Source organism: Salmo salar, chromosome ssa28 (assembly GCF_905237065.1).
Source record: "Salmo salar chromosome ssa28, Ssal_v3.1, whole genome shotgun sequence".
Lineage (NCBI taxonomy): Eukaryota > Metazoa > Chordata > Actinopteri > Salmoniformes > Salmonidae > Salmo > Salmo salar.
Window position 1 is genome coordinate 12,816,946 of NC_059469.1, and position 23,043 is coordinate 12,839,988.

Consider the following 23,043-nt stretch of genomic DNA (forward strand, 5'->3'; position numbering starts at 1 on the left):
TTGCAGGATGTGCAATACATTGTTTACTATGCTAATTTCTCTGTGTAAAATGGGCCAGAATTTTTGTTTTGTTTTATTATCACATACGCTATAGCGGATAGGTTTCGGTGAAATGTGTTGTTTTACACTGTCATCCATAGTAGTGTGGCGCCCCTGGAACAAGTTAGGGTTAAGTGCCTTGCTCAAGGGCACATCGTCAGATTTTTTCACCTTGTCAGCTCGGGTATTCAAACCAGCAACTTTTTGGTTACTGCCCCAACCCTCTAACCGCTAGGCTACCTGCCACAGAACAAGCAGAGATCCCACTCTGAAACTTTGATAGGCACATAGAGTATATTATTTTCAACAATTAATGTTTATATTTTTCAATATCATAAATTCATGTAAAAAAAAAGATTTCCATTTTTATATTACTCGTATTACAGAGCAAACGGTAAAGCTTCATATGACACCAATGTCTGCTTTGTAGCATCTACAGATGAAACATTATTGAGTCTTAAAGGAGGCCGGGGTAAGGCCAAAATGTCATAAATATGGCAACTTTGATCAATTATTTCTCAACTATGCTTTTAGATACAAATGTAAAATATGTCAACAATTCTTCCTCCAGTATTATTCTATGGATGACATTTTGTGTCCCCAAAATCATGGTCTTTTTTTGACTGGGTTTCGTGAGGAATCACTCAACTGGATCATTTAGGGTTATGATAAGATTTGATTGGATCATGACAGAGTGACAGAATTTAGCCTAGCCTGTCAATATCCTATTTCCTGTTCTTATTAAGGCTTTATTGACAAGTCTCCATCATGTCCCCCATAACCAACAGACATTCATCATTTCTGGAGACAACACAGAGGGCCAGACTTACCTGACTGATAGCTTTTTCAATTTTTCCCCCTTAGCAGGGAATGAAAAACAAAACCAATCTATATATAAAATTGTACCTTTCTTAAAACTGTATTGTTCCACCTTTCATTCTGCCTTTTATGTTTGATCCCCTTTATGAATATTAAATACAATATCTTCTTTGTTAATTTGGCTATCAGAATATGGAGTAGAAAGACAGACACTCCTGACGACTGCACAGCAAATTAGCCGGTGTTACCTAGAGTTGATTTTTTTTGTGTAACATTTCTAGTGTTGATTCAAGAGTAAAATTAACTCTTTAAGAGTGAAATTAACACTCAGTTGTGTAAAAGAACCACAGTGTTGGTGTTAATAACCAGTGCCAAAATGTATCATATTTCCCAGCATGCTCAACTGCAGCTAGATTTTTTTGAGGATTGTTTTTAATACCTGTGATTTTGCATGTACATTGATTGATTGATTAATCTTATGCTACACAAAGCTAAAAAATATATTTTTTTCTAAACTAATCCAATCAGTTAGTTCGATTTATTGTATCCATTACTGAAATGGTTGTTGCAGTTTAAATGGTTTAGGTAGTTTTGTTTGTTTGAACTCCTAACCTATCACATCCTGACCATAGAGAGCTCATATTTTTCAATGGTATAGTAGGTCAGGGTGTGACTGGGGGGTTTTGTCTAGTTTACATTTTCTATGTTGTGTTCTAGTTTCTTTTTTCTATGTTGGGTTTTTTGTATGATTCCCAATTAGAGGCAGCTGGTCATCGTTGTCTCTAATTGGGGATCATATTTAAGTAGTTGTTTTCCCCCACTTGGGTTTGTGGGAGATTATTTTGAGTTAGTGCATGTTGCACCTCTTCGTCACGGTTTGTTGTTTTGTTTATAGTTTATTGTATGTCCTGCATAGTTATACAAATAAATAAAGATGTGGAGCGATACCCACGCTGCGCCTTGGTCTCCTTCATATGACGATCGTGACATAACCCTGACAACCATTCTGAATGCAGGTTGCAGTTGAATACAAATGCCAAATTTGGATGGATATTGATGGGCATAACACATCACCTTGCAAGCTAGCATAATGTCACTTGCAGGCCTGATGTGGGTGAAACTTGGCCATCAAAGTAAGGCCTTATGATATAAAACTCAGCAAAAAAAGAAACTACCCTGTCTTTCAAAGATAATTCAGAAAAGTCTAAATAACTTTACAGATCTTCATTGTCAAGGGTTTAAACACTGTTTCCCATGCTTGTTCAATGAACCATAAACAATTAATGAACATGCCCCTGTGGAACGGTCGTTAAGATACTAACAGATTACAGACGTTATGAAAACTTAGGACACTAAAGAGGCCTTTCAACTGACTCTGAAAAACACCAAAAGAAAGATGCCCAGGGTCCCTGCTCATCTGCGTGAACATGCCTTAGGCATGCTGCAAGGAGGCATGAGGACTGCAGATGTGGCCAGGGAAATAAATTGCAATGTCCGTACTGTGAGACACCTAAGACAGCGCTACAGGGAGACAGGAAGGACAGTTGATCGTCCTCGCAGTGGCAGACCACGTGTAACAACACCTGCACAGGATCGGTACATCCGAACATAACACCTGCGGGACAGGTACAGGATGGCAACAACAACTGCCAGAATTACACCAGGAACGCACAATCCCTCCATCAGTGCTCAGACTGTCCGCAATAGGCTGAGAGAGGCTGGACTGAGGGCTTGTAGGCCTGTTGTAAGGCAGGTCCTCACCAGACATCACCGGAAACAACGTCGCCTATGGGCACAAACCCATCGTCGCTGGACCAGACAGGACTGGAAGAAAGTGCTCTTCACTGACGAGTCGCAGTTTGGTCTTACCAGGGCTGATGGTCGGATTCACGTTTATCGTCGAAGAACTGACCATTACACCGAGGACTGTACTCTGGAGCAGGATCGATTTGGAGGTGGAGGGTCCGTCATGGTCTGGGGCGGTGTGTCAGAGCATCATCAGACTGAGCTTGTTGTCATTGCAGGCAATCTCAACGCTGTGCGTTACAGGGTAGACATCCTCCTCCCTCATGTGGTACCCTTCCTGCAGGCTCATCCTGACATGACCCTCAAGCATGACAATGCCACCAGCCATACTGCTCGTTCTCTGCGTGATTTCCTGCAAGACAGGAATGTCAGTGTTCTGCCATGGTCCGCAAAGAGCCCGGATCTCAATCCCATTGAGCACGTCTGGGACCTGTTGGATCGGAGGGCTAGGGCCATTCCCCCCAGAAATGTTCGGGAACTTGCAGGTGCCTTGGTGGAAGAGTGGGGTAACATCTCACAGAAACAACTGGCAAATCTTGTGCAGTCCATGGGGAGGAGATGCACTGCAGTACTTAATGCAGCTGGTGTCCACACCAGATATTGACTGTTACTTTTGATTTTGACCACCCCTTTGTTCAGGGACACATTATTCAATTTCTGTTAGTCACATGTCTGTGAAACTTGTTCAGTTTATGTCTCAGTTGTTGAATCTTGTTATGTTCATACAAATATTTACACATTAAGATAAACGCAGTTGACAGTGAGAGGTCGTTTCTTTTTTTGATGAGTTTATGTATTGTCATAAACAGTTTCATTTTGATGATAACATTCACCTAAAGTAGGAACTCACATGGTGAGATCCACAGAAATAAATTAACACATTCAATAAGCATGTCTCTGTCACTAACAAATAGGGTCATGGGTGGTAACTCTACAATTCACTTGAAAAGGCAAGACACACTGGGAAATGATATTGGAGGCGTGGCCTAGTGGGGGCGTGGCTTTCAAATCGTTATTTTTGGCCACCCGTTAGTGGGGGCATTGTCCCAGTTTAAATGGTCTACGGTTATCATAATTAAAGTCTGAGCATGTCTGCTGCCAATTTTTAAGTCTGTATAAATACTTATATAAATGTATGCGGTGATGGTCATTAGAGCCGGCTGGTTCGGCACAGCTCACCAAAAAGAGCCGCTGCTTTTGGCTCTTTTGTATTTTTTCAAGTCAAACAGGTTGTGATAGTTTGACTATGTTTGGTGTTAAAACAATTCTAATTAAATTATTAATTGAAATCATACTCTACCTTAACCACAATGTATTTAAAAATGCATTGGTTTGTTATGAAAAAGAATGCTATTAAACATTTGCATTTAAAGTATAACTTTTTTAATGTATATAAACAAAGTGCATATAAATGTAACCATTCAAAACAAATACAATTTCAACAACATAATAGAATATTGCAACATATCAAAGAAAAATAATTCAGAAATGCAAGCTGCCTCACTTTCGAGGGGCTGATGCGGTTTCTGCTCTCAGTAATTATTTGTCACGTTTTCGAGAAGACCTTCTCAGAGGGAACGGATGTGGCCACTATGCAGAGTCTCCCTGTCATGACTTTAGTAAGCCGTGGGTAGACAGAGGCCTTGTTCTTCCACCAGTTCAGAGGATCTGCAGATCCTCCAAATAGGATCGGAGCTCCATTATGGCATCTGCTGAGGGATTCCTTCGTGCTGCATCCCCAGTTGCTCTCTCGTCAAACAGCATCCAAACAGCAGACGTTTGTGGCACTACTGCTGGTGCTTCTGCTCCATCTGCTCCCTCTTCTTCCTGTTGCCCTGGTGCCTGAGCCAGCTGACTGCTGGGGCTGTCCCTCCCTGCTGCTGAGGTTATTCTTTGAAGAGCCTCAATCACTCTGGCATCACTGAAGGCTAACTTCTTCAACCTGGGGTCAAGTGCAGTGGTTTCTGATAGCACGTGATTATATTCCATTCTGTGGAACTTTCTGTCCATTGATGAACATAGGGTGTCCATCAACTCTGTCACATGTCCTGTGGTTACATTTGCTTCTCTCTGGCGGCTGGCTGTGATTCGCTGCAGACCCTTACACAAGAGTATCATTTTTGAGGCTGTCACATAGCTGAAAAGAGAGAACAGTAACTTATTAGTTCAGGTTCATGTTTTGTCTACTGATATTACATTGTCATCTACTGCTCATATACATATATAATACTGGATTAAATAATGATGTAGTAATAACTGCTTACCTGTACCTCTCTCCACTGATCTTGGGCTTGCTCCTACCTATCTTTCCGATTTGGTCCTGCCGTACATACCTACACGTACGCTACGGTCACAAGACGCAGGCCTCCTAATTGTCCCTAGAATTTCTAAGCAAACGGCTGGAGGTAGGGCTTTCTCCTATAGAGCTCCATTTTTATGGAATGGTCTGCCTACCAATGTGAGAGACGCAGACTCAGTCTCAACCTTTAAGTCTTTACTGAAGACTTATCTCTTCAGTAGGTCCTATGATTAAGTATAGTCTGGCCCAGGAGTGTGAAGGTGAACGGAAAGGCTGGAGCAACGAACCGCCCTTGCTGTCTCTGCCTTGCCGGTTCCCCTCTTTCCACTGGGATTCTCTGCCTCTAACCCTTTTACAGGGGCTGAGTCACTGGCTTACTGGTGTTCTTTCATGCCGTCCATGGGAGGGGTGCGTCACTTGAGTGGGTTGAGTCACTGACGTGGTCTTCCTGTCTGGGTTGGCGCCCCCCCTTGGGTTGTGCCATGGCGGAGATCGTTGTGGGCTATACTCGGCCTTGTCTTAGGACGGTAAGTTGGTGGTTGGAGACATCCCTCTAGTGGTGTGGGGGCTGTGCTTTGGCAAAGTGGGTGGGGTTATATCCTGCCTGTTTGGCCCTGTCCGGGGTATCATCGGATGGGGCCACAGTGTCTTCTGATCCCTCCTGTCTCAGCCTCCAGTATTTATGCTGCAGTAGTTTATGTGTCGGGGGGCTAGGGTCAGTCTGTTACATCTGGAGTATTTCTCTTGTCTTATCCGGTGTCCTGTGTGAATTTAAATATGCTCTCTCTAATTCTCTCTTTCTCTCTTTCTGTCTTTCTCTCGGAGGACCTGAGCCCTAGGACCATGCCTCAGGACTACCTGGTATGATGACTCCTTGCTGTTCCCAGTCCACCTGGCCGTGCTGCTGCTCCAGTTTCAACTGTTCTGCCTGCGGCTATGGAACCCTGACCTGTTCACCGGACGTGCTTGTTGCACCCTCGACAACTACTATGATTATTATTATTTGACCATGCTGGTCATTTATGAACATTTTAACATTTTAACATCTTGACCATGTTCTGTTATAATATCCACCCTGCACAGCCAGAAGAGGACTGGCCACCCCTCATAGCCTGGTTCCTCTCTAGGTTTCTTCCTAGGTTTTTGGCCTTTCTAGGGAGTTTTTCCTAGGGAGTTTTTCCTAGCCACCGTGCTTCTTTCACATGCTTTGCTTGCTGTTTGGGGTTTTAGGCTGGGTTTCTGTACAGCACTTTGAGATATCAGCTGATGTACGAAGGGCTATATAAAAATACATTTGATTGATTGATTGATCTCCAGAGTGACCTGCTCAAAGGGTTCCAGGACTCTGCACACCTCCTCCACCACCTCCCATTCCTCTTGGGTCAGAGCATCAACAGGTGCATTGACAATGGCCAGGGTAGAGATGATGGCATCCTTTGACTCAAGAAACCGCTTCAACATATAAAATGTTGAATTCCACCTTGTAGTGCAGTCTTGTTTAGGCCTCAGCTCAGGCATCCCCATCTGGCGTTGTGTAGACTTTAGTTTTTCAGCACCTACTGTGCTCCTGTGGAAGTATTTCACTTTGTACAGAGTGGGCTTTATCACCTTCAGAGCATCTCTTATAATCAGGTAGATTGTGTGGGCAAGACATGGATGATGGGTCCATTTTAACATTTTCATGGCTTTGGTTATGTTAGCTGCATTGTCGCTAGCACAACAGACCACTTTTCCATCTGCTTGCCATTCTCTGGCCACTCTCAACAGTTCCTCTGCCAAGTTCTCTGAGGTGTGTCTGTCCCTGAACTCAAAGCAGTCCAGAAGACAGCTAGACATCGACAAAATCTTCAATGAAGTGATATGTAACTGACATGTAAGAAGTGGTTACCCTTGATGTCCAGCAGTCAGTGGTAGCAGTCAGTAGCAGTCAGTACTGCAGAAGCTTTTTGGACTCTTTCCCGCGTTGAAGCCTGTGCTCTCGTACAGTTGTGGAATAAGGGATTTTGAAAGGGTTTTCCTGCTTGGAATTGTGTACATTGGATTTAGACTATTGCTATAAAACCTCTGTCCTCCATGATCGAAAATGGCTGGAAATCGGTGGCAATCATTTTAGCCAATGCAATATCAATTTGGCCTTGTTTTGGGACAGACATAGACTTTGGCATAAACTGGTCCATAGAAGACTCCATGTGTGGAGGTGCTGGCTCCACCACTATCACTAGCAGCCCGCTAGTTTCTCGAAGCTCCGCTACAGCTAGCTTCACAGTTGGGTGCACAGTTCGCATACGCCAGTGTAGGTTGTGTGCAAAACTGGCTTTATATAAGATTTTGTTTTGGCAAATTCTACACCGTGCTCTAACATTGTCTACATTATTAAAATGCATCCAAATGCTACTGTGCTTCCAACTCATTTTCCAGCTGTTGTTTTCACAGCTGTCCTTCCTCTCTCTCCTCGGCTGCTAAGTGTGTGACTGTGAGTGAATTGGCTCGGCCCTCCCTCACGCATCTTTGGTTCATTGGTTGAAACTGCGTGTCTGATTGACAGGAACAACAGGCGAGGCTGTTAGTCTGAGCAGACAATCAGAACGAATGTGTGTGCGCTTGAGCATTTAGGCCCATTTATTTTATTTATTTTTTAGTTCATTGAATTAGTTAATTCTATTCATTTGAATCTTTTGGTTATTCATATCTTTATTTTTTTATTTTTTAATAAATAGATTTGGCTCTTCTGATATGCGAGCCGGTTCCCAACGTTCACCTACAAGAGCCAGCTCTTAGAGCCGACTCGTTCGCGAACGACCCATCACTATGTGGTAATAAAGACTAGACTTGTAAATATTATTGTAATGTCCTGTCAAGAGATACGGACCTCTTGTTGTAATGGTTAAAATAATGCAAACTATATACACTTCCTAATGTTAAACATAATATGTATGGTGTTAGGGAATTAACACTTTCAGTGTTATGCAATAGCACTGACAAAATGTGACAGCATCAGCACTATGCTCAGTGTTAATTTCAAAAGTGCGGACCCATATAGACACTGGCCCAGTGTTAAATGTAACACTGTTGATTTAACACTGGAAAATTTGCTGTGTGTTCTGATCATGTATGATGATGTCACAGGAATGCAGGCAGTCATGTAGCAAGCCAGAAAAGCTCTTAACAACGCTCAACTGACCCTGAAATAAGACCGTAATCGCCAGTCAGATATTTCAATATCAACATCATCATATCCCCTTATCACTGCAACCTTTCAGTTGATTGACACACCATCGCTGAAACCAAAAAGATTATAGACAGATTACGGTCACAGATCAAATTGATTGAGATATGGTCAGTTTCCCTGTTGATGTGTTTATCCTGCTTCCATGGATGAGAGACCAAGGTCAGATCAGAGCAGGCATCCTGGGTGGGAGGATCAGGTTGGATGTCTTTTGTCTGCAGTCCTATGTGGAGCAGATTGTTCCGTTATGAAGTGTTCATCTGTAAAAGCGTGACCCTGAGGTCAGGGTTGGGTTACGACACAGTGATTTATGATCATACAGAGAGTAGAGCACAGAGAGAGGAGCCAGTTTCATCCACACGCTGATGAAGACATGATGGAACAGACATGGAACCATCAGGAGTTCTGAGTTCCATGACGGAGTGAGAAAGAGAAAGACTGTATGTCTATTTGTATGAGATCTAACCTGAAACCCGGATGTAGTTCTTATGCGACTCGAGATGAACTACGAAATGCTGTCATGTAGTTCTGGATTGGAATTATGAAATTCTTTAGGGTAGAACACTCCAAATTTTGCACAGTAGGCTGAACATAACCAAATGGTTATCAATCCCAATGTTTAAACATTAACTTATTCCAGGCATACAGTATATTTCTAGAACAACACAAGACGAGTAGGCTACAATACAGATGCCACTTGTCACTGTTTCAAACACCAATCGGTTAGATTTAGTTTTACCCCCCCCCCTCTCCCCCCAGCCCCCTGAGTGACAGCCTAATAAGACCTGAAGTAATGGTGTATGTAATCAAGTCTAAATTACAGCCATAACTCACCCAGCACAGAAGAGCAGAGCCCTATAGGCCTGCCTGGAGGCCAACCAATCAGACCGGAGAACTAATCACAGCCTCTATAGCAATACGGACCTAGAGCTAATGAACTTTGGTCTCTAGCTGATGACCTCACCGGACTGGTAATTTACATCAACCAGGAAATGTTATTAACTTCTCTTGGTGATCAGGCTGGAGGTGTGTGAGGGGGGGCAGTCTCCCATTTATTTCCATCGATAGGAGGCTGAGGCTGTTCCATCCAGTGATTGCTGCCAGAGAGACACACCCTAGAGCAGTCAGAGTGTCAGTGGGGGGAGGCTGCAAGCTGCACCTCACCTTAATTAGTCTCTGAGATTCACAGAGGCTTAGTGGAGAGTGTGTGCCAAAGAGTGTGTACTGTGTGCATGGAGTGTGTGTGTGTGTGTGTGTGTGTGTGTGTGTGTGTGTGTGTGTGTGTGTGTGTGTGTGTGTGTGTGTGTGTGTGTGTGTGTGCGTGTGCGTGTGTTTGTGTGCGTGCGTGCATGCCAGATGACCCTGGTGTGAAATGGAGAGATAAGAGACGCAAAGCAGATCAGGCCAGACACTTAAGGAAAGGAAAAGCTCTTCTTATACCACTGTGGGGGGGAGTGTGTGTGTACTTTTAGCCATAAGCATGTCCTTGGTGACCCTGTAGGTCCTGTCATCCACATCCTGTTTGTTTATGGTTGGGGTTTATAATGAGGGAGGTGGTCCTCTCTGACCCATTCATACTGCGATCCGCTGTTATGGTCTTATTGTGCTGTAGTGAAATACAGGTCATGGTCCAATGATCAATTAGGACGTTTCTGTTTGAACAAAGCTAAGGGTCATTCCTTATTTGTTGGGATGATAAATGAATGAATTTCACCACATAATCACAAGTCGTTCGTTACTATGGGCTGAACCCTAACTTGAGTTAGCATTTAGCCCTTATGGAACTACATCATCTAGTTCCTCACATCCTTCTTTATATCCTTCCTTCCATCCATCCTTCACTAGATCCTTCCTTCTTTCCATCATCCGTTACATCTCTCCCTTCCTACATCCTTGCTGAGTATATATATATCTTTTGTTTTGTTTTATTTAACCTTTATTTAACTAGGGTTGTCAGTTAAGAACAAATTCTTATTTACAATGACGGCCTAGGTAAATATGCCATTCTCCCGGACCTTAAAAAGCATTCCCAGCAACTCTACAAGTAGATGACCATTCTCAGAAGCCCGGTGGATCCATGACTCTTAGCCCATCTCCTCCAGCTCTCAAAGACAGACTGAAGGCTAATTGGCTAGGCTGACCTTTATTGGCCCGCTGCCAGGTGTCAGGCTATCATGGCTGCATCTCTAGGCTGCAGTAGGGCTGAGCTCCACTCGTCAACTTATCTGATCAGCGTTTCTGTGACGAGGTCCAGAGCCTTGAAGCATCAGAGCATGTAGAGTGTCAGATTCTGGATGGATCACACTGGAGTTTGTTCTACTCCTGAGGACAGATAAGGTTAGGAGCACCGCTCTCCTTTAGGTGGACTACTAGAACAGAATAGAATCATGATCTATTCAACATACACACTCCCTATCTCACTGTACGCACGCACGCGCATACATACACACACACACTCGTACCAGTAATAACTCAGCCTCCACCCCTGCTGTGTGTCAGTGGGACCCCATGCCGCCCTTGTGGAAAGCAGGTTCATGTCTCTGCCCGGCCCAGGGCTCAGAGCTCACTGCTCTCTGTTAAGAGCTCAATTAGAGGAGGATTACTACCTGCTGAAATGTCTGCCCTCATTTCCTGGGATTCCTAACACATCAGCTAGCATTGTTTAATGTTACTCTCCTGTTCAGAGAGGGGATTACAGGGAGCTCTGGGAGGGGGAGATTATGTAAGGACAAGACTGTTATCCCAGATACATCTGTTATCCTCCCTGCATTTGTTTAGGAAACTCACTAAATGGGATTAGTTTAGATTAGGGAGTGTGGCGATATGGGTGGAAAACTCTGGGTGTCCTCCTCTGGACTCACCTTTGATATCTCTCTCTCTCTCACACACACACACACACACACACACACACACACACACACACACACACACACACACACACACACACACACACACACACACACACACACACACACACACACACACACACACACACCTTTCCTCCCCTTTGTCTCTCTTTGAGCTCAGTGTCAGTGGGTGTATCAGCAGGACAGAATATTAAGATTACATACTCATCTCTTGGATTTAAAATGTTAAAAGTTATTTTTGTCTGTCTCTTTTCGCTTATAATATCCTCATAATTTTGTCTCATGATTTCAAATCCAGCAGATTAACACTTTTCCAACAAAGATTTTTGGTTCATTCATTTCCATTCCCAACCCCCACAGCCCAGCCCAGTACCCTATACTACACCCAGCCTCACTCATTCCACACCTCAGTTTCCATTTATCCCCATCCCGTTCTATACCCCCAGCCCCAACACCCACAGCCAATAACCCACCACCCAGCCCAACTAGGTCATCCGCGGTGGGGGGCTGTTTCATTGCTGCCCCCCTACCTCTCCACCCACCCACCCATCCCATCTCCTCCCCTCCCATCCTCAGTCCCTGACAGCAGCAAGTATCAGAGACTGATGACCCTGTTCATTTAGCCAGGCCCCGGGGACCTCCCCTCATTGTCCCTAATAGGATACGCAAGCACACACACACACACACACACACACACACACACACACACACACACACACACACACACACACACACACACACACACACACACACACACACACACACACACACACACACACACACACACACACACACACACACACACACACACACACACACACACACACACACACACACACACAGTGTTCCTAATAGGATGTGATCAACATCAGGCCACACTACAGGGGAGACCCCCAGCTCATTCTCTTAGGTTTCTCTTCATAATGACCCCCCACTAAACAAAGGCAGACACCCTCCTGTTCCTCCCCTGTCAAAATGCCAATTTTCCAGATTATGATATGTACTAATGTACTGTACAGTAGACAGGGTTTGGTTGTATTGTTTTGTCAGTTCTAGTATTGATAAGGTAATATATACTAATTGTGCAGCCAATGATTCACAATATTGCAACATCTATCAACCACATGCACACTTGACAGGAAAACACGCAAGGCAATTGGTCATATTTTGTATGAATCTATGATGAAGTACACACCCTCGCCAGTTACCGTGTCCAACCAACCATCCCTAATCATACAGTTGGACTATTCCCTGCTTGTTAAAGGTCCAATGCAGATGTTTTTATCTCAATATCAAATCATTAATGGATAAAAATGATGTACCTTACTTGGATTGTTTTCAATTAAAATGGTCAAAAATAAACAAAACTAGCTTCTTAGCAAAGAGCAATTTCTCAGGCAAGAATTTAGCTAGGACTGTCTTGGAGTGGTCTAATTTATCGTCTGGTGATGTCACCAGGCAGGCCAATACTCCATCCCACCAAAACATGCTGAAATTTCAATTTCAAACAGCTCTTACACTAAAAGGGCATTACCATCATTTTCACAATTTCACAGTATTATTCCAACCTCATATTATGGAAATATATTTATTTGCCTTCAGAAAGTATTCACACCCCTTGACTTTTTCCACATTTTTTTGTGTTACAGCTGTAATTTTAAATTGATTAAATTGAGATTTTCTATCACTGGCCCACACACAATATCCCATAATGTCAATGTGGAATTATGTTTTTAGAATTTTTTATGAATTAATACAAAATGAAAGACTTAAATGTCTTGAGTCAATAAGTATTCAACCCCTTTGTTAGTGCAGCCTAAATAAGATCAGGAGTAAAAATGTGCTTAACAAGTCACATAATAAGTTGCATGAACTCACTCTGTGTGCAATAATAGTGTTTAACATGATTTTTGAATGACTACCTCATCTCTGTAACTCACACATACAATTATCTGTAAGGTCTCTTAGTCGAGCAGTGAATTTCCAACACAGATTCGACCACAAAGACAAGGAGGATTTTCAATTCCTTGCATTGAAAGGCACACCTATTGGTAGATGGGTAAAAAACAAAAAAGCAGAAATGGAATATTCCTTTGAGTATGGTAACGTTATTAATACAATTTTCGATGGCGTATCAATACACATAGTCGAGGGTGCTGCACTGAAAAATCAGAATGAAAATAAATATATTAATAACAAAATAAAATGTCAAAAGTAGTGCACTGGGCCTTTGTCCTGTACTAGAAGACCGATATAGCCATCTGTAGTGCAGGCAAAAAAATTCTCAGCCCCCCCCCACCACTCTCGGTGAAAAAAATCACAACACCACCAACCCCAAATATCTTCCAGAGGCTATGCGGAGAATCACCTTGCAGTTATCTTTCCAAGAAAATTTACTTCATTATGATTAAGCTATAGTGTACTACATTGTGTGTAAATAAATATTGATAATGGAAAGAAGTGGAGGAACAATTCTTGGATAGCTTTTCAGAATTTGCCAATAAATTGGTCCACATGTAAAAAAAAATATATAAACGATTGGAATCAAGAATTAAAAAGAACTGATGTTGGCACAAGATGTAGGGAAAGTTGGAGCATAACTAACAAAATTAACGAAAATGTACACAGTATAAACCAATGTATATAATTAATTATACAAGAGACAAAATTCACAAATGTTACAGCACAATGGCAGAGTCATGTGTAAAACTAATAATGGCTCAATAAACCATGCTTTCTGGGAATGCTAAAGTACAGAAGTTATGGGTGGATCTAGAAAGTTGGTTTACAATGTAAACTACTATAAATCCATCTGTCTGCATGTTGCAACCTGGTCTCAGAACATTTGGCATTATTCTTTATGTAAATCTGAGACATTCCATTTAGTATGATATGTTACACTTGGTATGGTTACATTAGAAAGATGGTTACTTAAGGCAAAAACAAAAGTAAGGTGGTTGGTCGGGGGGGATGGGCGAGCATATAACGCGAATGTCTAGCAACCCAAAGTTGCGAGTTAGAATCTCATCACGGACATCTTTAGCATTTTAGCTAATTAGCAACTTTTCAACTACTTACTACTTTTTAGCTACTTTGCAACTACTTAGCATGTTAGCTAACCCTTCCCCTAACCCTAACCTTAACCCTTTAACCTTTTCACGAGTGAGTTTCAAATATCTCTAACAGTCGCTGCAGCATGAGATTTTTTTATGTACGATGTCAGAATGCACTCACTGTTCCAAAATGTGATTGTTACACAACAGGATAGTTAACCCGTTCTGCCCTCAAGCCAAGGTATGCAGCCTGCTAATTATCTAGAGGCTGTGTTTCAACTTGTCAATTTCAAATTATTTTCTGACAACTTTTATTTTCTAACATTTATGCTTGAGGCATTACTGAGACAGACAAACTTCTCTCTTCGATGAGAGCCCAAGCACTTCCCCAGTGTTTCCCCAGATCAAGTATGCAGACATTTGTGCATCTCCAGTCAGAACAGAGCCTGCTCAAACTTTTTCCACCTGGTAGATTTTCCGGCTGGCGCCCACATTGCCTTCATTGTAGTTTTCCTTACTAATAATAACTTTGGACACGTGTGGACACATGTGCGTTTCTATCAAAGTAAATGTCTTATTACGTTATAATTATAGTTTTTGTATATCATGCTGTTGTTTGTACTGTAGCACACCGTACATATTTATAATGTATGTACTGTGTTATTCACATATTTTCAAGTACTGGTGTCAAATCATGCATTCTGATTCTTGCATATATTACAATGGACACATATGATGTGTGTAAAATACTTTTTGTAACGATGTACTGATTATGATGAGCTAATGCGAAGCTAAATGTCAGCTATGTGTGGTGCCATGTTTGTTGACATCATACAATGCATTCTGGTTGTTACATAAACGTCTGTCAGACCAAATATGGTTAACTCGACTGACTTAGATTGTAACTATCCTTACTCAGGGTTGCCAGGTCAGACCCCTTTTTCCAAGGGTTTTATTTGTATTTACCTTATAAACTTCTCATGTGTTTGCCCCCCATTTATTGATTAATCCCACATTATAGTAATATTTCTTGACACCACACCCCCCCATGATACCATCCCCCGTTTCTACAACCTATGGACTTGAAATCCCCCGCAAATTAAATGAACAAATACATCGACTATTTCAAAAATGCTGAAAAGTGGCCAAACTAAGTTTATATTTTTCGTGCAATGGGCGCAGCCATCTTTGACCTTGTTTATTTGCATCTTATAGTGAATGGAATTCTGGGATTAGGGAGTTTTCACTTGTCCAACATAAACAAACATAGCTGCCGTCATAAAGAATTTAGCTGCAGTTAGCGTAGCTGCCACAAATTTATGGAATTAGTTTGGCTGGAGTTGGCATTTATTTTGACAACAAAAGGTGAAATGAAGGAATAAAGATGTGAAAACCTTTATTTCCCATCAACAACATTGTTTAGATGCTTTTCAGACAACAATGCTATTTAGACACGTTTGTTGCCTCATATGTTCTGTTGCTACTGTTCCAATCACATATTTGCAATGGTACACTACAGAGATCACTCAACAATGATCAAAAATATGTGATAATACAGTTAACCTAACTCCTAAACTTAACTCTTGTTACGCGACACAGGGGAACCCAAGAGCAGACTCAGATGAGGAAACAGGAATGAATGAACCAAAATATTTATTGTTACACAGGGAGATATGGAGTACAGATCTGGGGAAGCTCAGATGAGTTGCAGAAAAAACAGATGTGGAGACTGAGGTTGGAGTTATGAGTAGAACAGGGTAAACAGGTCCTGAGTGGAATCCAAGGTAGTGGTGGTGAGTAAAATCCAGAGCAAGGTAGGAGACAGAGCGGTAACTGCAATGAGAGGATAAACAGTGTCAGGCAGGGAAACAAGCACAGCAGAGTAACAGGATCTTGAATAATCATAAATGGCTAGAATCATGACTGACTGAGCAGAGATTACAATCTGGCAGAGTGGAAGTGGCAGGACTGAGTATTTGTAGAGGTCTTTATTATGGAACGAGTTGCAGCTGGTAGGGATCTGCTCTGACTCAGCACACCTGTCTCCAACCACACAATCACACAGAGAGGGAGAGGGAGAGAGAGTGAGAGAGTGTGTACAGGGGGAGTAATTGCAGGTCAAGAAGACACGGGATGAACACCAGAGGGCAGGAGCAGATGTGACAACCCTAACCTTAACCCTAACCCCTAGCCTAGATAACGTTAGCGTGCTAGCTTTGTAATATATCATAAGTTTTGCGAATTCGTAACATATAACACGTTTTTCAAATTCGTAACATATAACATGTTTTGCAAATTCGTAATGTATCATACAAATTGTAATTCGTAACATATCTTATGAAATGGTTGATGGACCGCCACAAATTAATACATACCATATACCAAAAACATAACATATCACACTAAATGGAGTTTCTCGGATTTACGTACAGAATAATACGAAATGCTCTGAGACCAGGTTGGCATATTTCAAGACCTGGCATGTGGGTGTGTCCTGACATACACAATGGTCTGGACGATTCTATTATTATCACGTATCTTGAAAAATATTGAAATAAAATGGGCGACCTAGAAAAACAAATTGGTACAATTTAAGGCAAAGTGGCAAACAATAATGCAGGCACTAGGGATGGGGATGTTTGCCACTTTGGCCAGATTAAATATAGTCATTGTTTGTGTGTGTCTGTAACTTGTTGTTCCTATGTGTACGTTTGTTTTTGGAGTGTGGGGGGAAAAAACAATATATATATATATATATATATATATATATATAAAAATACAAAAAAAAAGAAGTGTAGGGAGATACCTAGTCAGTTGTACAACTGAATTTGTCTTCCGCATTTAACCCAACCCCTCTAAATCAGAGAGGTGCGGGGGCTGCCTTAACATCTTCGGCACCCGGGAGTTAACTGCCTTGCTCAGTGGAAAAACAACTGGTTTTTACCTTGTCAGCACGGGGATTCGAGCCAGCAACCTTTTAGTCACCGGCCCAACACTCTAACCACTAGGCTACCTGCCTCCCCGATGGCCACTCAACCAACGTGAGTTGAGATGCAAACCAAAAATGTGATCATCATTGAAAAGGAAACAGCGCAATGCACACATACCTTTTCATTTTCAATAAATACTGATTAGCCATTTATTTGTCTCTGCCTGCAAATCGTCCCGCTCCTAAAAGGTAGGCTATATCCTATATGCAAAACGTAGCTCAAGAGCAAGTGTCCGCTCTCATCATTCTTGCTGCTTCAAGTTCAGTAGCCATCCCTGTAAGATCAAGTGCGTGTGTCGTCTCAATTAAATGAGTAGGCCTAGGCTATACTAATATATGCCATTTAGCTGACGCTTTCATCCAAAGCGACTTACAGTCGTGGGCATACATTTTACATATGGGGGGTCCCGGGAAACAAGCGCCATGCTCTACCAACTGAGCTACTGTACAAAGGACCACACTACAGCCTATACATGGACGGAGAAGCATGGGACAGTTATCTTTCCAATGGAAATTAAATTAAATATGATTAGGCTATTGTTTAATACATTGCCTACAAATAAATATTGATCACCCATATTTGTCTCCGTATGAAAATTGTCCCGCTCCTAAAAGGTAGGCTATAAAAAGTAGCTCAAGAGAAAGTGCAAGTGTCTATTCTCTCTCCAACTCTACTCTCTTCAAACTATGTCTAGCTTATTGGCTGATACAACCCAGTAATACCGATAGCCTAATATATTGGGCCATGTGAAAATCTCTTTTAATATAACAAAGCACTAATGCAATACTGTAAAAAAAATGTGGCAAAGCAATTCACGTTTTATCCTGAATACAAAGTGTTATGTTTGGGGCAAATCCAACACAACACATCACGAGTACATCTCTTCATATTTTCAAGCATGGTGGTGGCTGCATCATGTTATGGGTATGCTTGTCATCGACAAGGACTATGGAGAAACAGAATAGAGCTAAACACAGGCAAAACCGTAGTGGAAAACCTGGTTCAGTCTGCTTTCCAAAAGACACTGGGAGACAGATTCACCTTTCAGCAGGACAATAACGTAAAACACAGGGCCAAATATACACTGGAGTTGCTTACCAAGACAACATTGAATGTTCCTGAGTGGCCGAGTTACAGCTTTAACTTAAATCAGATTGAAGGCTTGAAAATGGTTGTCTAGCAATGATCAACAACCAACTTGACAGAGCTTAAAGAATAATCGCTGCCAAAGGTGATTTTAACATGCATTGACTCAGGGGTGTGAATACTTACGTAAATTAAATATGTATTTCATTTTCAATAATTCATCAACATTTTCTAAAAATGAGAAAAAAATATATTTAATCAATTTTTAATTCAGGATGTAACACAACAAATGTGGAATAAGTCAAGGGGTAGGAATACTTTTTGAAGGCACTGAAAAAATGCAAGAAAATCTCGTTTTTGACTGCACTGGGCTTTTAAGATTTTAAGAGCGAAGAGCATGCGTGTGTCTGTGTTTGTTTTCCCCTATGGAGGCCAGCTGTACGTAGTATATCCCCTGTGGGACTGACACGCATCTGACTGAGCTGTAGCATATGTCACTCGCCTCTAATGGACAGACACACACATGTACACACACACACACACACTCACACACACACACATATTAGGGAGGAGAATGGCTATTTAATCCTCCCTGTCTGTGTTTGCTGTTTTACGTGTCATCCTTCTGAAGCCTCCATGTTAGTGATAAACTGATAAAGGCTGATGAAGGAATGTTTGCAGAGCTTGACCCTATTGTGTCTTCAACACTGTTAGGATACTTAGTGACTGATTTACTGAGCATTTGCAACAATATGATGTGTTTTCTTACTTCTTCATTTTTTTTCTTGTTTATATGAAAGGCCAGCATTGAAAAACAAGCTCTAGTATCCAGCTAACGAAATTACTTATTGATGACATTGTGTGTTTACTAGGTATCAACACATGTACAAACACAAAGGCTGCATCTCGCTGCCTACTGACAGTTAAAGACGGGTCACACAGCCTGTGTAGCATAGCGTCCCCTCTATTCAGACACCCAGAATAACCCTTCCTGCTTACAGCATCATCAGGAGCTGACCGGCCAATCACACGCCAGGGTTTCTGACAGTGGAAACATGACCGTTACCCCATGCTTTTTTCATAACCAGTGGTCTGAGACCTGTTAGTGGCGGCATAAAGAGAGAGCGACACACACTCACGCAGAGACACACACACACACACACCACAGGACATGTTAGCTGTTGCATAAAGACAACCGCTAACAGTACATGGAGCAAGATCACAAAACCCCACACTAACAATCAGGTCCGCTTCTCCCACCTCCAGTCCCTAACTCCTGCCTACCTGGCTGGTACTCTGCACAAGGCCAGTTACCTCTTTTGAGCCTGTACAGCAGGGTTCCCAGTCTTTTTTGGCCCGCGACCCCATTTTGATATGGCAAAATTTGCACGAACAAACAATGTAAAAAAATAAGTAATCAACGGCCAATGTTTACTTTTTTATTTGGGCCTATGGCACTCTATTACAAATCAGTTTGACAGTACTTTTGACAGTATTTCAATCTGAAGGAAGTGACTGAAGTGCATCAGAAAGGTGTTGGGAAATTCAGAAGATCATCAGGCAATAAATAATGTTGTATGATCTTCTGTATTAGAAAAGAACATCATCATTGATGATGTCCTTTCCCCCAGTCTAATTTAGTGCCTGGTATTGTCCATTCTGTTCCGTGTGCAGATTGATGGTATTGTAGAGGGAAAAAGCAGACACATATGTGTTCCTGAAAGTTTTATCTTGCAGTGATGGGGTCATAACATTTTGTAGCTTAAACCGTTCAAAAGATGGAGCACATTTGTAGGAAGAAAACAGAAACCGCTCTGTTTATTACAACCACATCTAGCGGGTACCGACCAAGCGCAAGTTTCTCTTGCGACCTCATTTTCAAATCAGGCGACCCCACATGGGGTCATGAATCCTATCTTGGGAGATGCTGCTGTACACTTAATGGGCCATTTGTACAGACTTTTCACTGGGTGAGGGTAAGCTGATCCTAGATCTGTGCCGTTGGGCAACTTCTATGCTGAACGGGAGGTAGATGTGTTATGACAGGCCAAGCCGGCGACTGTCAAATGTACTTTGAGTCTCACCACGTCCTGCGCTACTGAATCAAAACATAGTCTTAAAGACTGCAACAGAGCAAGACCAGAGCAGACATTTACACATGCCTCAGTAGGAGTTCAGTAGGAGATTATTTTTTTTTTACCAACTTTTTATTTGTTTTGTCATTTTTTAGTTGGGGTAGTTACAGATACATTATCCATTTCAATTTGTAAGTTTATATACCCGTAGGCTGCCACTCAAAATAAAAATAAAATTAAGAAATACATATAGATTAAGTAATAATAAATTCTGTATAAACATGAAAATAAAAAGTGGGCCTCCACCCCCACCCAGCCAACATGTCCCGCACCCACTCCAGAAAACCATGTGTCCCACCCCTTCCCACCCCCACTAGCAAGTACGGTTGCTCGTCAGTCACCCCCCCAGACCACCCACCCCCCCCCCTCCCAGCGACCAGAGAAAACCCTCCCCATACCACCCCTTCCTCATGGGCCTGAAAGCAAAGAAAGTAAAAAAAGATTCAAATAGGTATCAGAAAGTATTCATACACCTTTACTTTTTCCACAATTTGTTGTGTTACAAAGTGGGATTAAAATTGATTGAATTGTAATTTTTGTCAATGATCTACACAAAATACTTTCTAATGTTAGGGGAAGAAAAAAAACATGTATGGGAAATAAAATACTAATACAGTGTATCTTGATTAAATAAGTATTCAAACCCCTGAGTCAATACATGTTAGAATCACCGATGGTGAAACGCATAGATTAGGGATTAATGAATTTATTTAAATGAACAGATTTCCTTATATGAACTGTAACTCTGTAAAATCTTTGAAATTGTCTCATGTTGCGTTTATATTTTTGCTCAGTGTATTTTTGTTCAGTATACAGTATCAGTCAAAAGTTTGGACATACCTACTCATTCAAGGGTTTATCTTTATTTGTACTATTTTCTACATTGTAGAATAATAGTGAAAACATCAATACTATGAAATAACACATATGGAATCATGTAGTCACCAAAAAATTTTATTATATATTCTATTTTTGAGATTGGCCAGAAACAAAGAACTTCTTCTGAAACTCATCAGTCTATTCTTGTTCTGAGAAATGAAGGCTATTCCATGCGAGAAATTGCCAAGAAACTGAAGATCTCGTACAACGCTGTGTACTACTCCCTTCACAGAACAGCACAAACTGTCTCTCTAACTAGAATAGAAAGAGGAGTGGGTGACCCCAAACTTTTGAACGGTAGTGTCTATATTTTTAAAATATATTTTCCCCTAAACCTACCATCCCTCCCCTAATTGGAGTAAACTAATGGACAACAACATTTAGGCTTCTACATCCAGCTTATACATACTAAACTCAGTAACAACAAAAAACATCCCTTTTAATTAATGAACATGCACCTGTGGAACAGTCGTTAAGACACTAACAGCTTACAGACGGTAGGCAATTAAGGTCACAGTTATGAAAACTTAGGACACTAAAGAGGCCTTTCTACTGACTCTGAAAAACACAAAAAGAAAGATGCCCAGGGTCCCTGCTCATCTGCGTGAATGTGCCTTAGGCATGCTGCAAGGAGGCATGAGGACTGCAGATATGGCCAGGGCAATAAATTGCAATGTCCGTACTGTGAGACACCTAAGACAGCACTACAGGGAGACAGGAAGGACAGCTGATCGTCCTCGCAGTGGCAGACCACGTGTAACAACACCTGCACAGGATCGGTACATCTGAACATTACACCTGCGGGACAGGTACAGGATGGCAACAACAACTGCCCGAGTTACACCAGGAACGCACAATACCTCCATGAGTGCTCAGACTGTCCACAATAGCCTGAGAGAAGCTGGACTGAGGGCATGTAGGCCTGTTGTAAGGCAGGTCCTCACCAGATATCACCGGAAACAACGTCGCCTATGGGCACAAACCCACCGTCCCTGGTCCAGACCGGACTGGAAAAAAGTGCTCTTCACTGACGAGTCACAGTTTTGTCTCACCAGGGGTGATGGTCGGATTCGCGTTTATCGTCGAAAGAATGAGCATTACACCAAGGCCTGTACTCTGGAGCAGGATCGATTTGGAGGTGGAGGGTCCGTCATGGTCTGGGGCGGTGTGTCACAGCATGATCAGACTGAGCTTGTTGTCATTGCAGCCAATCTCAACGCTGTGCGTTACAGGGAAGACATCCTCCTCCCTCATGTGGTACCCTTCCTGCAGGCTCATCCTGACATGACCCTCCAGCATGACAATGCCACCAGCCGTACTGCTCATTCTGTGCGTGATTTCCTGCAAGACAAGAATGTCAGTGTCCTGCCATGGCCAGCGAAGAGCCCGGATCTCAATCCCATTGAGCACGTCTGGGACCTGTTGGATTTGGTATTTAGGTATTCCCACTCAACTTCTCTCTGTTCCCATGGCCGCTAGAGCACTAGACGGACACTCCATTGGTAGTAACCCACAGCACGGTTCCTGTTAATCTACAAGTTTCAGGAAATCACAGTGATGCTATACAGGATTTTCTTGGCTTAAAATACACAACCCCGTTATTGTTTGGACCACAAGTTCAAACCTGGGTTGGAGTCCGTTTTGCCATTCCCATTGCCTCAAAGCAGCACAGCCTTCCCCGAGACAGCCTTCTCAGGGCTTAAGTCAAGTCTCGGAATTCTCTACCACGACCTCTTGGAGATTTTCAGCAAGGCACGGGCTACTTCTCTTCCCCCGCATCATCCTTATGATTGTGCCATTGATCTCCTCTCAGGCACCACACCACCTCGTGGTAGGTTATATTC

At 42.2% G+C, this 23,043-nt stretch overlaps 1 protein-coding gene across 1 annotated transcript in view; it reads right to left on the minus strand.

Moving 5' to 3' along the window:
- Window positions 1-15,776: 15,776 nt before the first annotated feature.
- Window positions 15,777-23,043, minus strand: part of LOC106589500 (gastrula zinc finger protein XlCGF57.1) — a 34,291-nt gene continuing 27,024 nt past the window's right edge. The window contains exon 3 of the mRNA XM_014179560.2: window positions 15,777-15,942. Coding sequence (XP_014035035.1) covers window positions 15,851-15,942 — 92 coding nt within the window. The 3' untranslated portion in view covers window positions 15,777-15,850. The remainder of the gene's footprint in view (window positions 15,943-23,043) is intronic.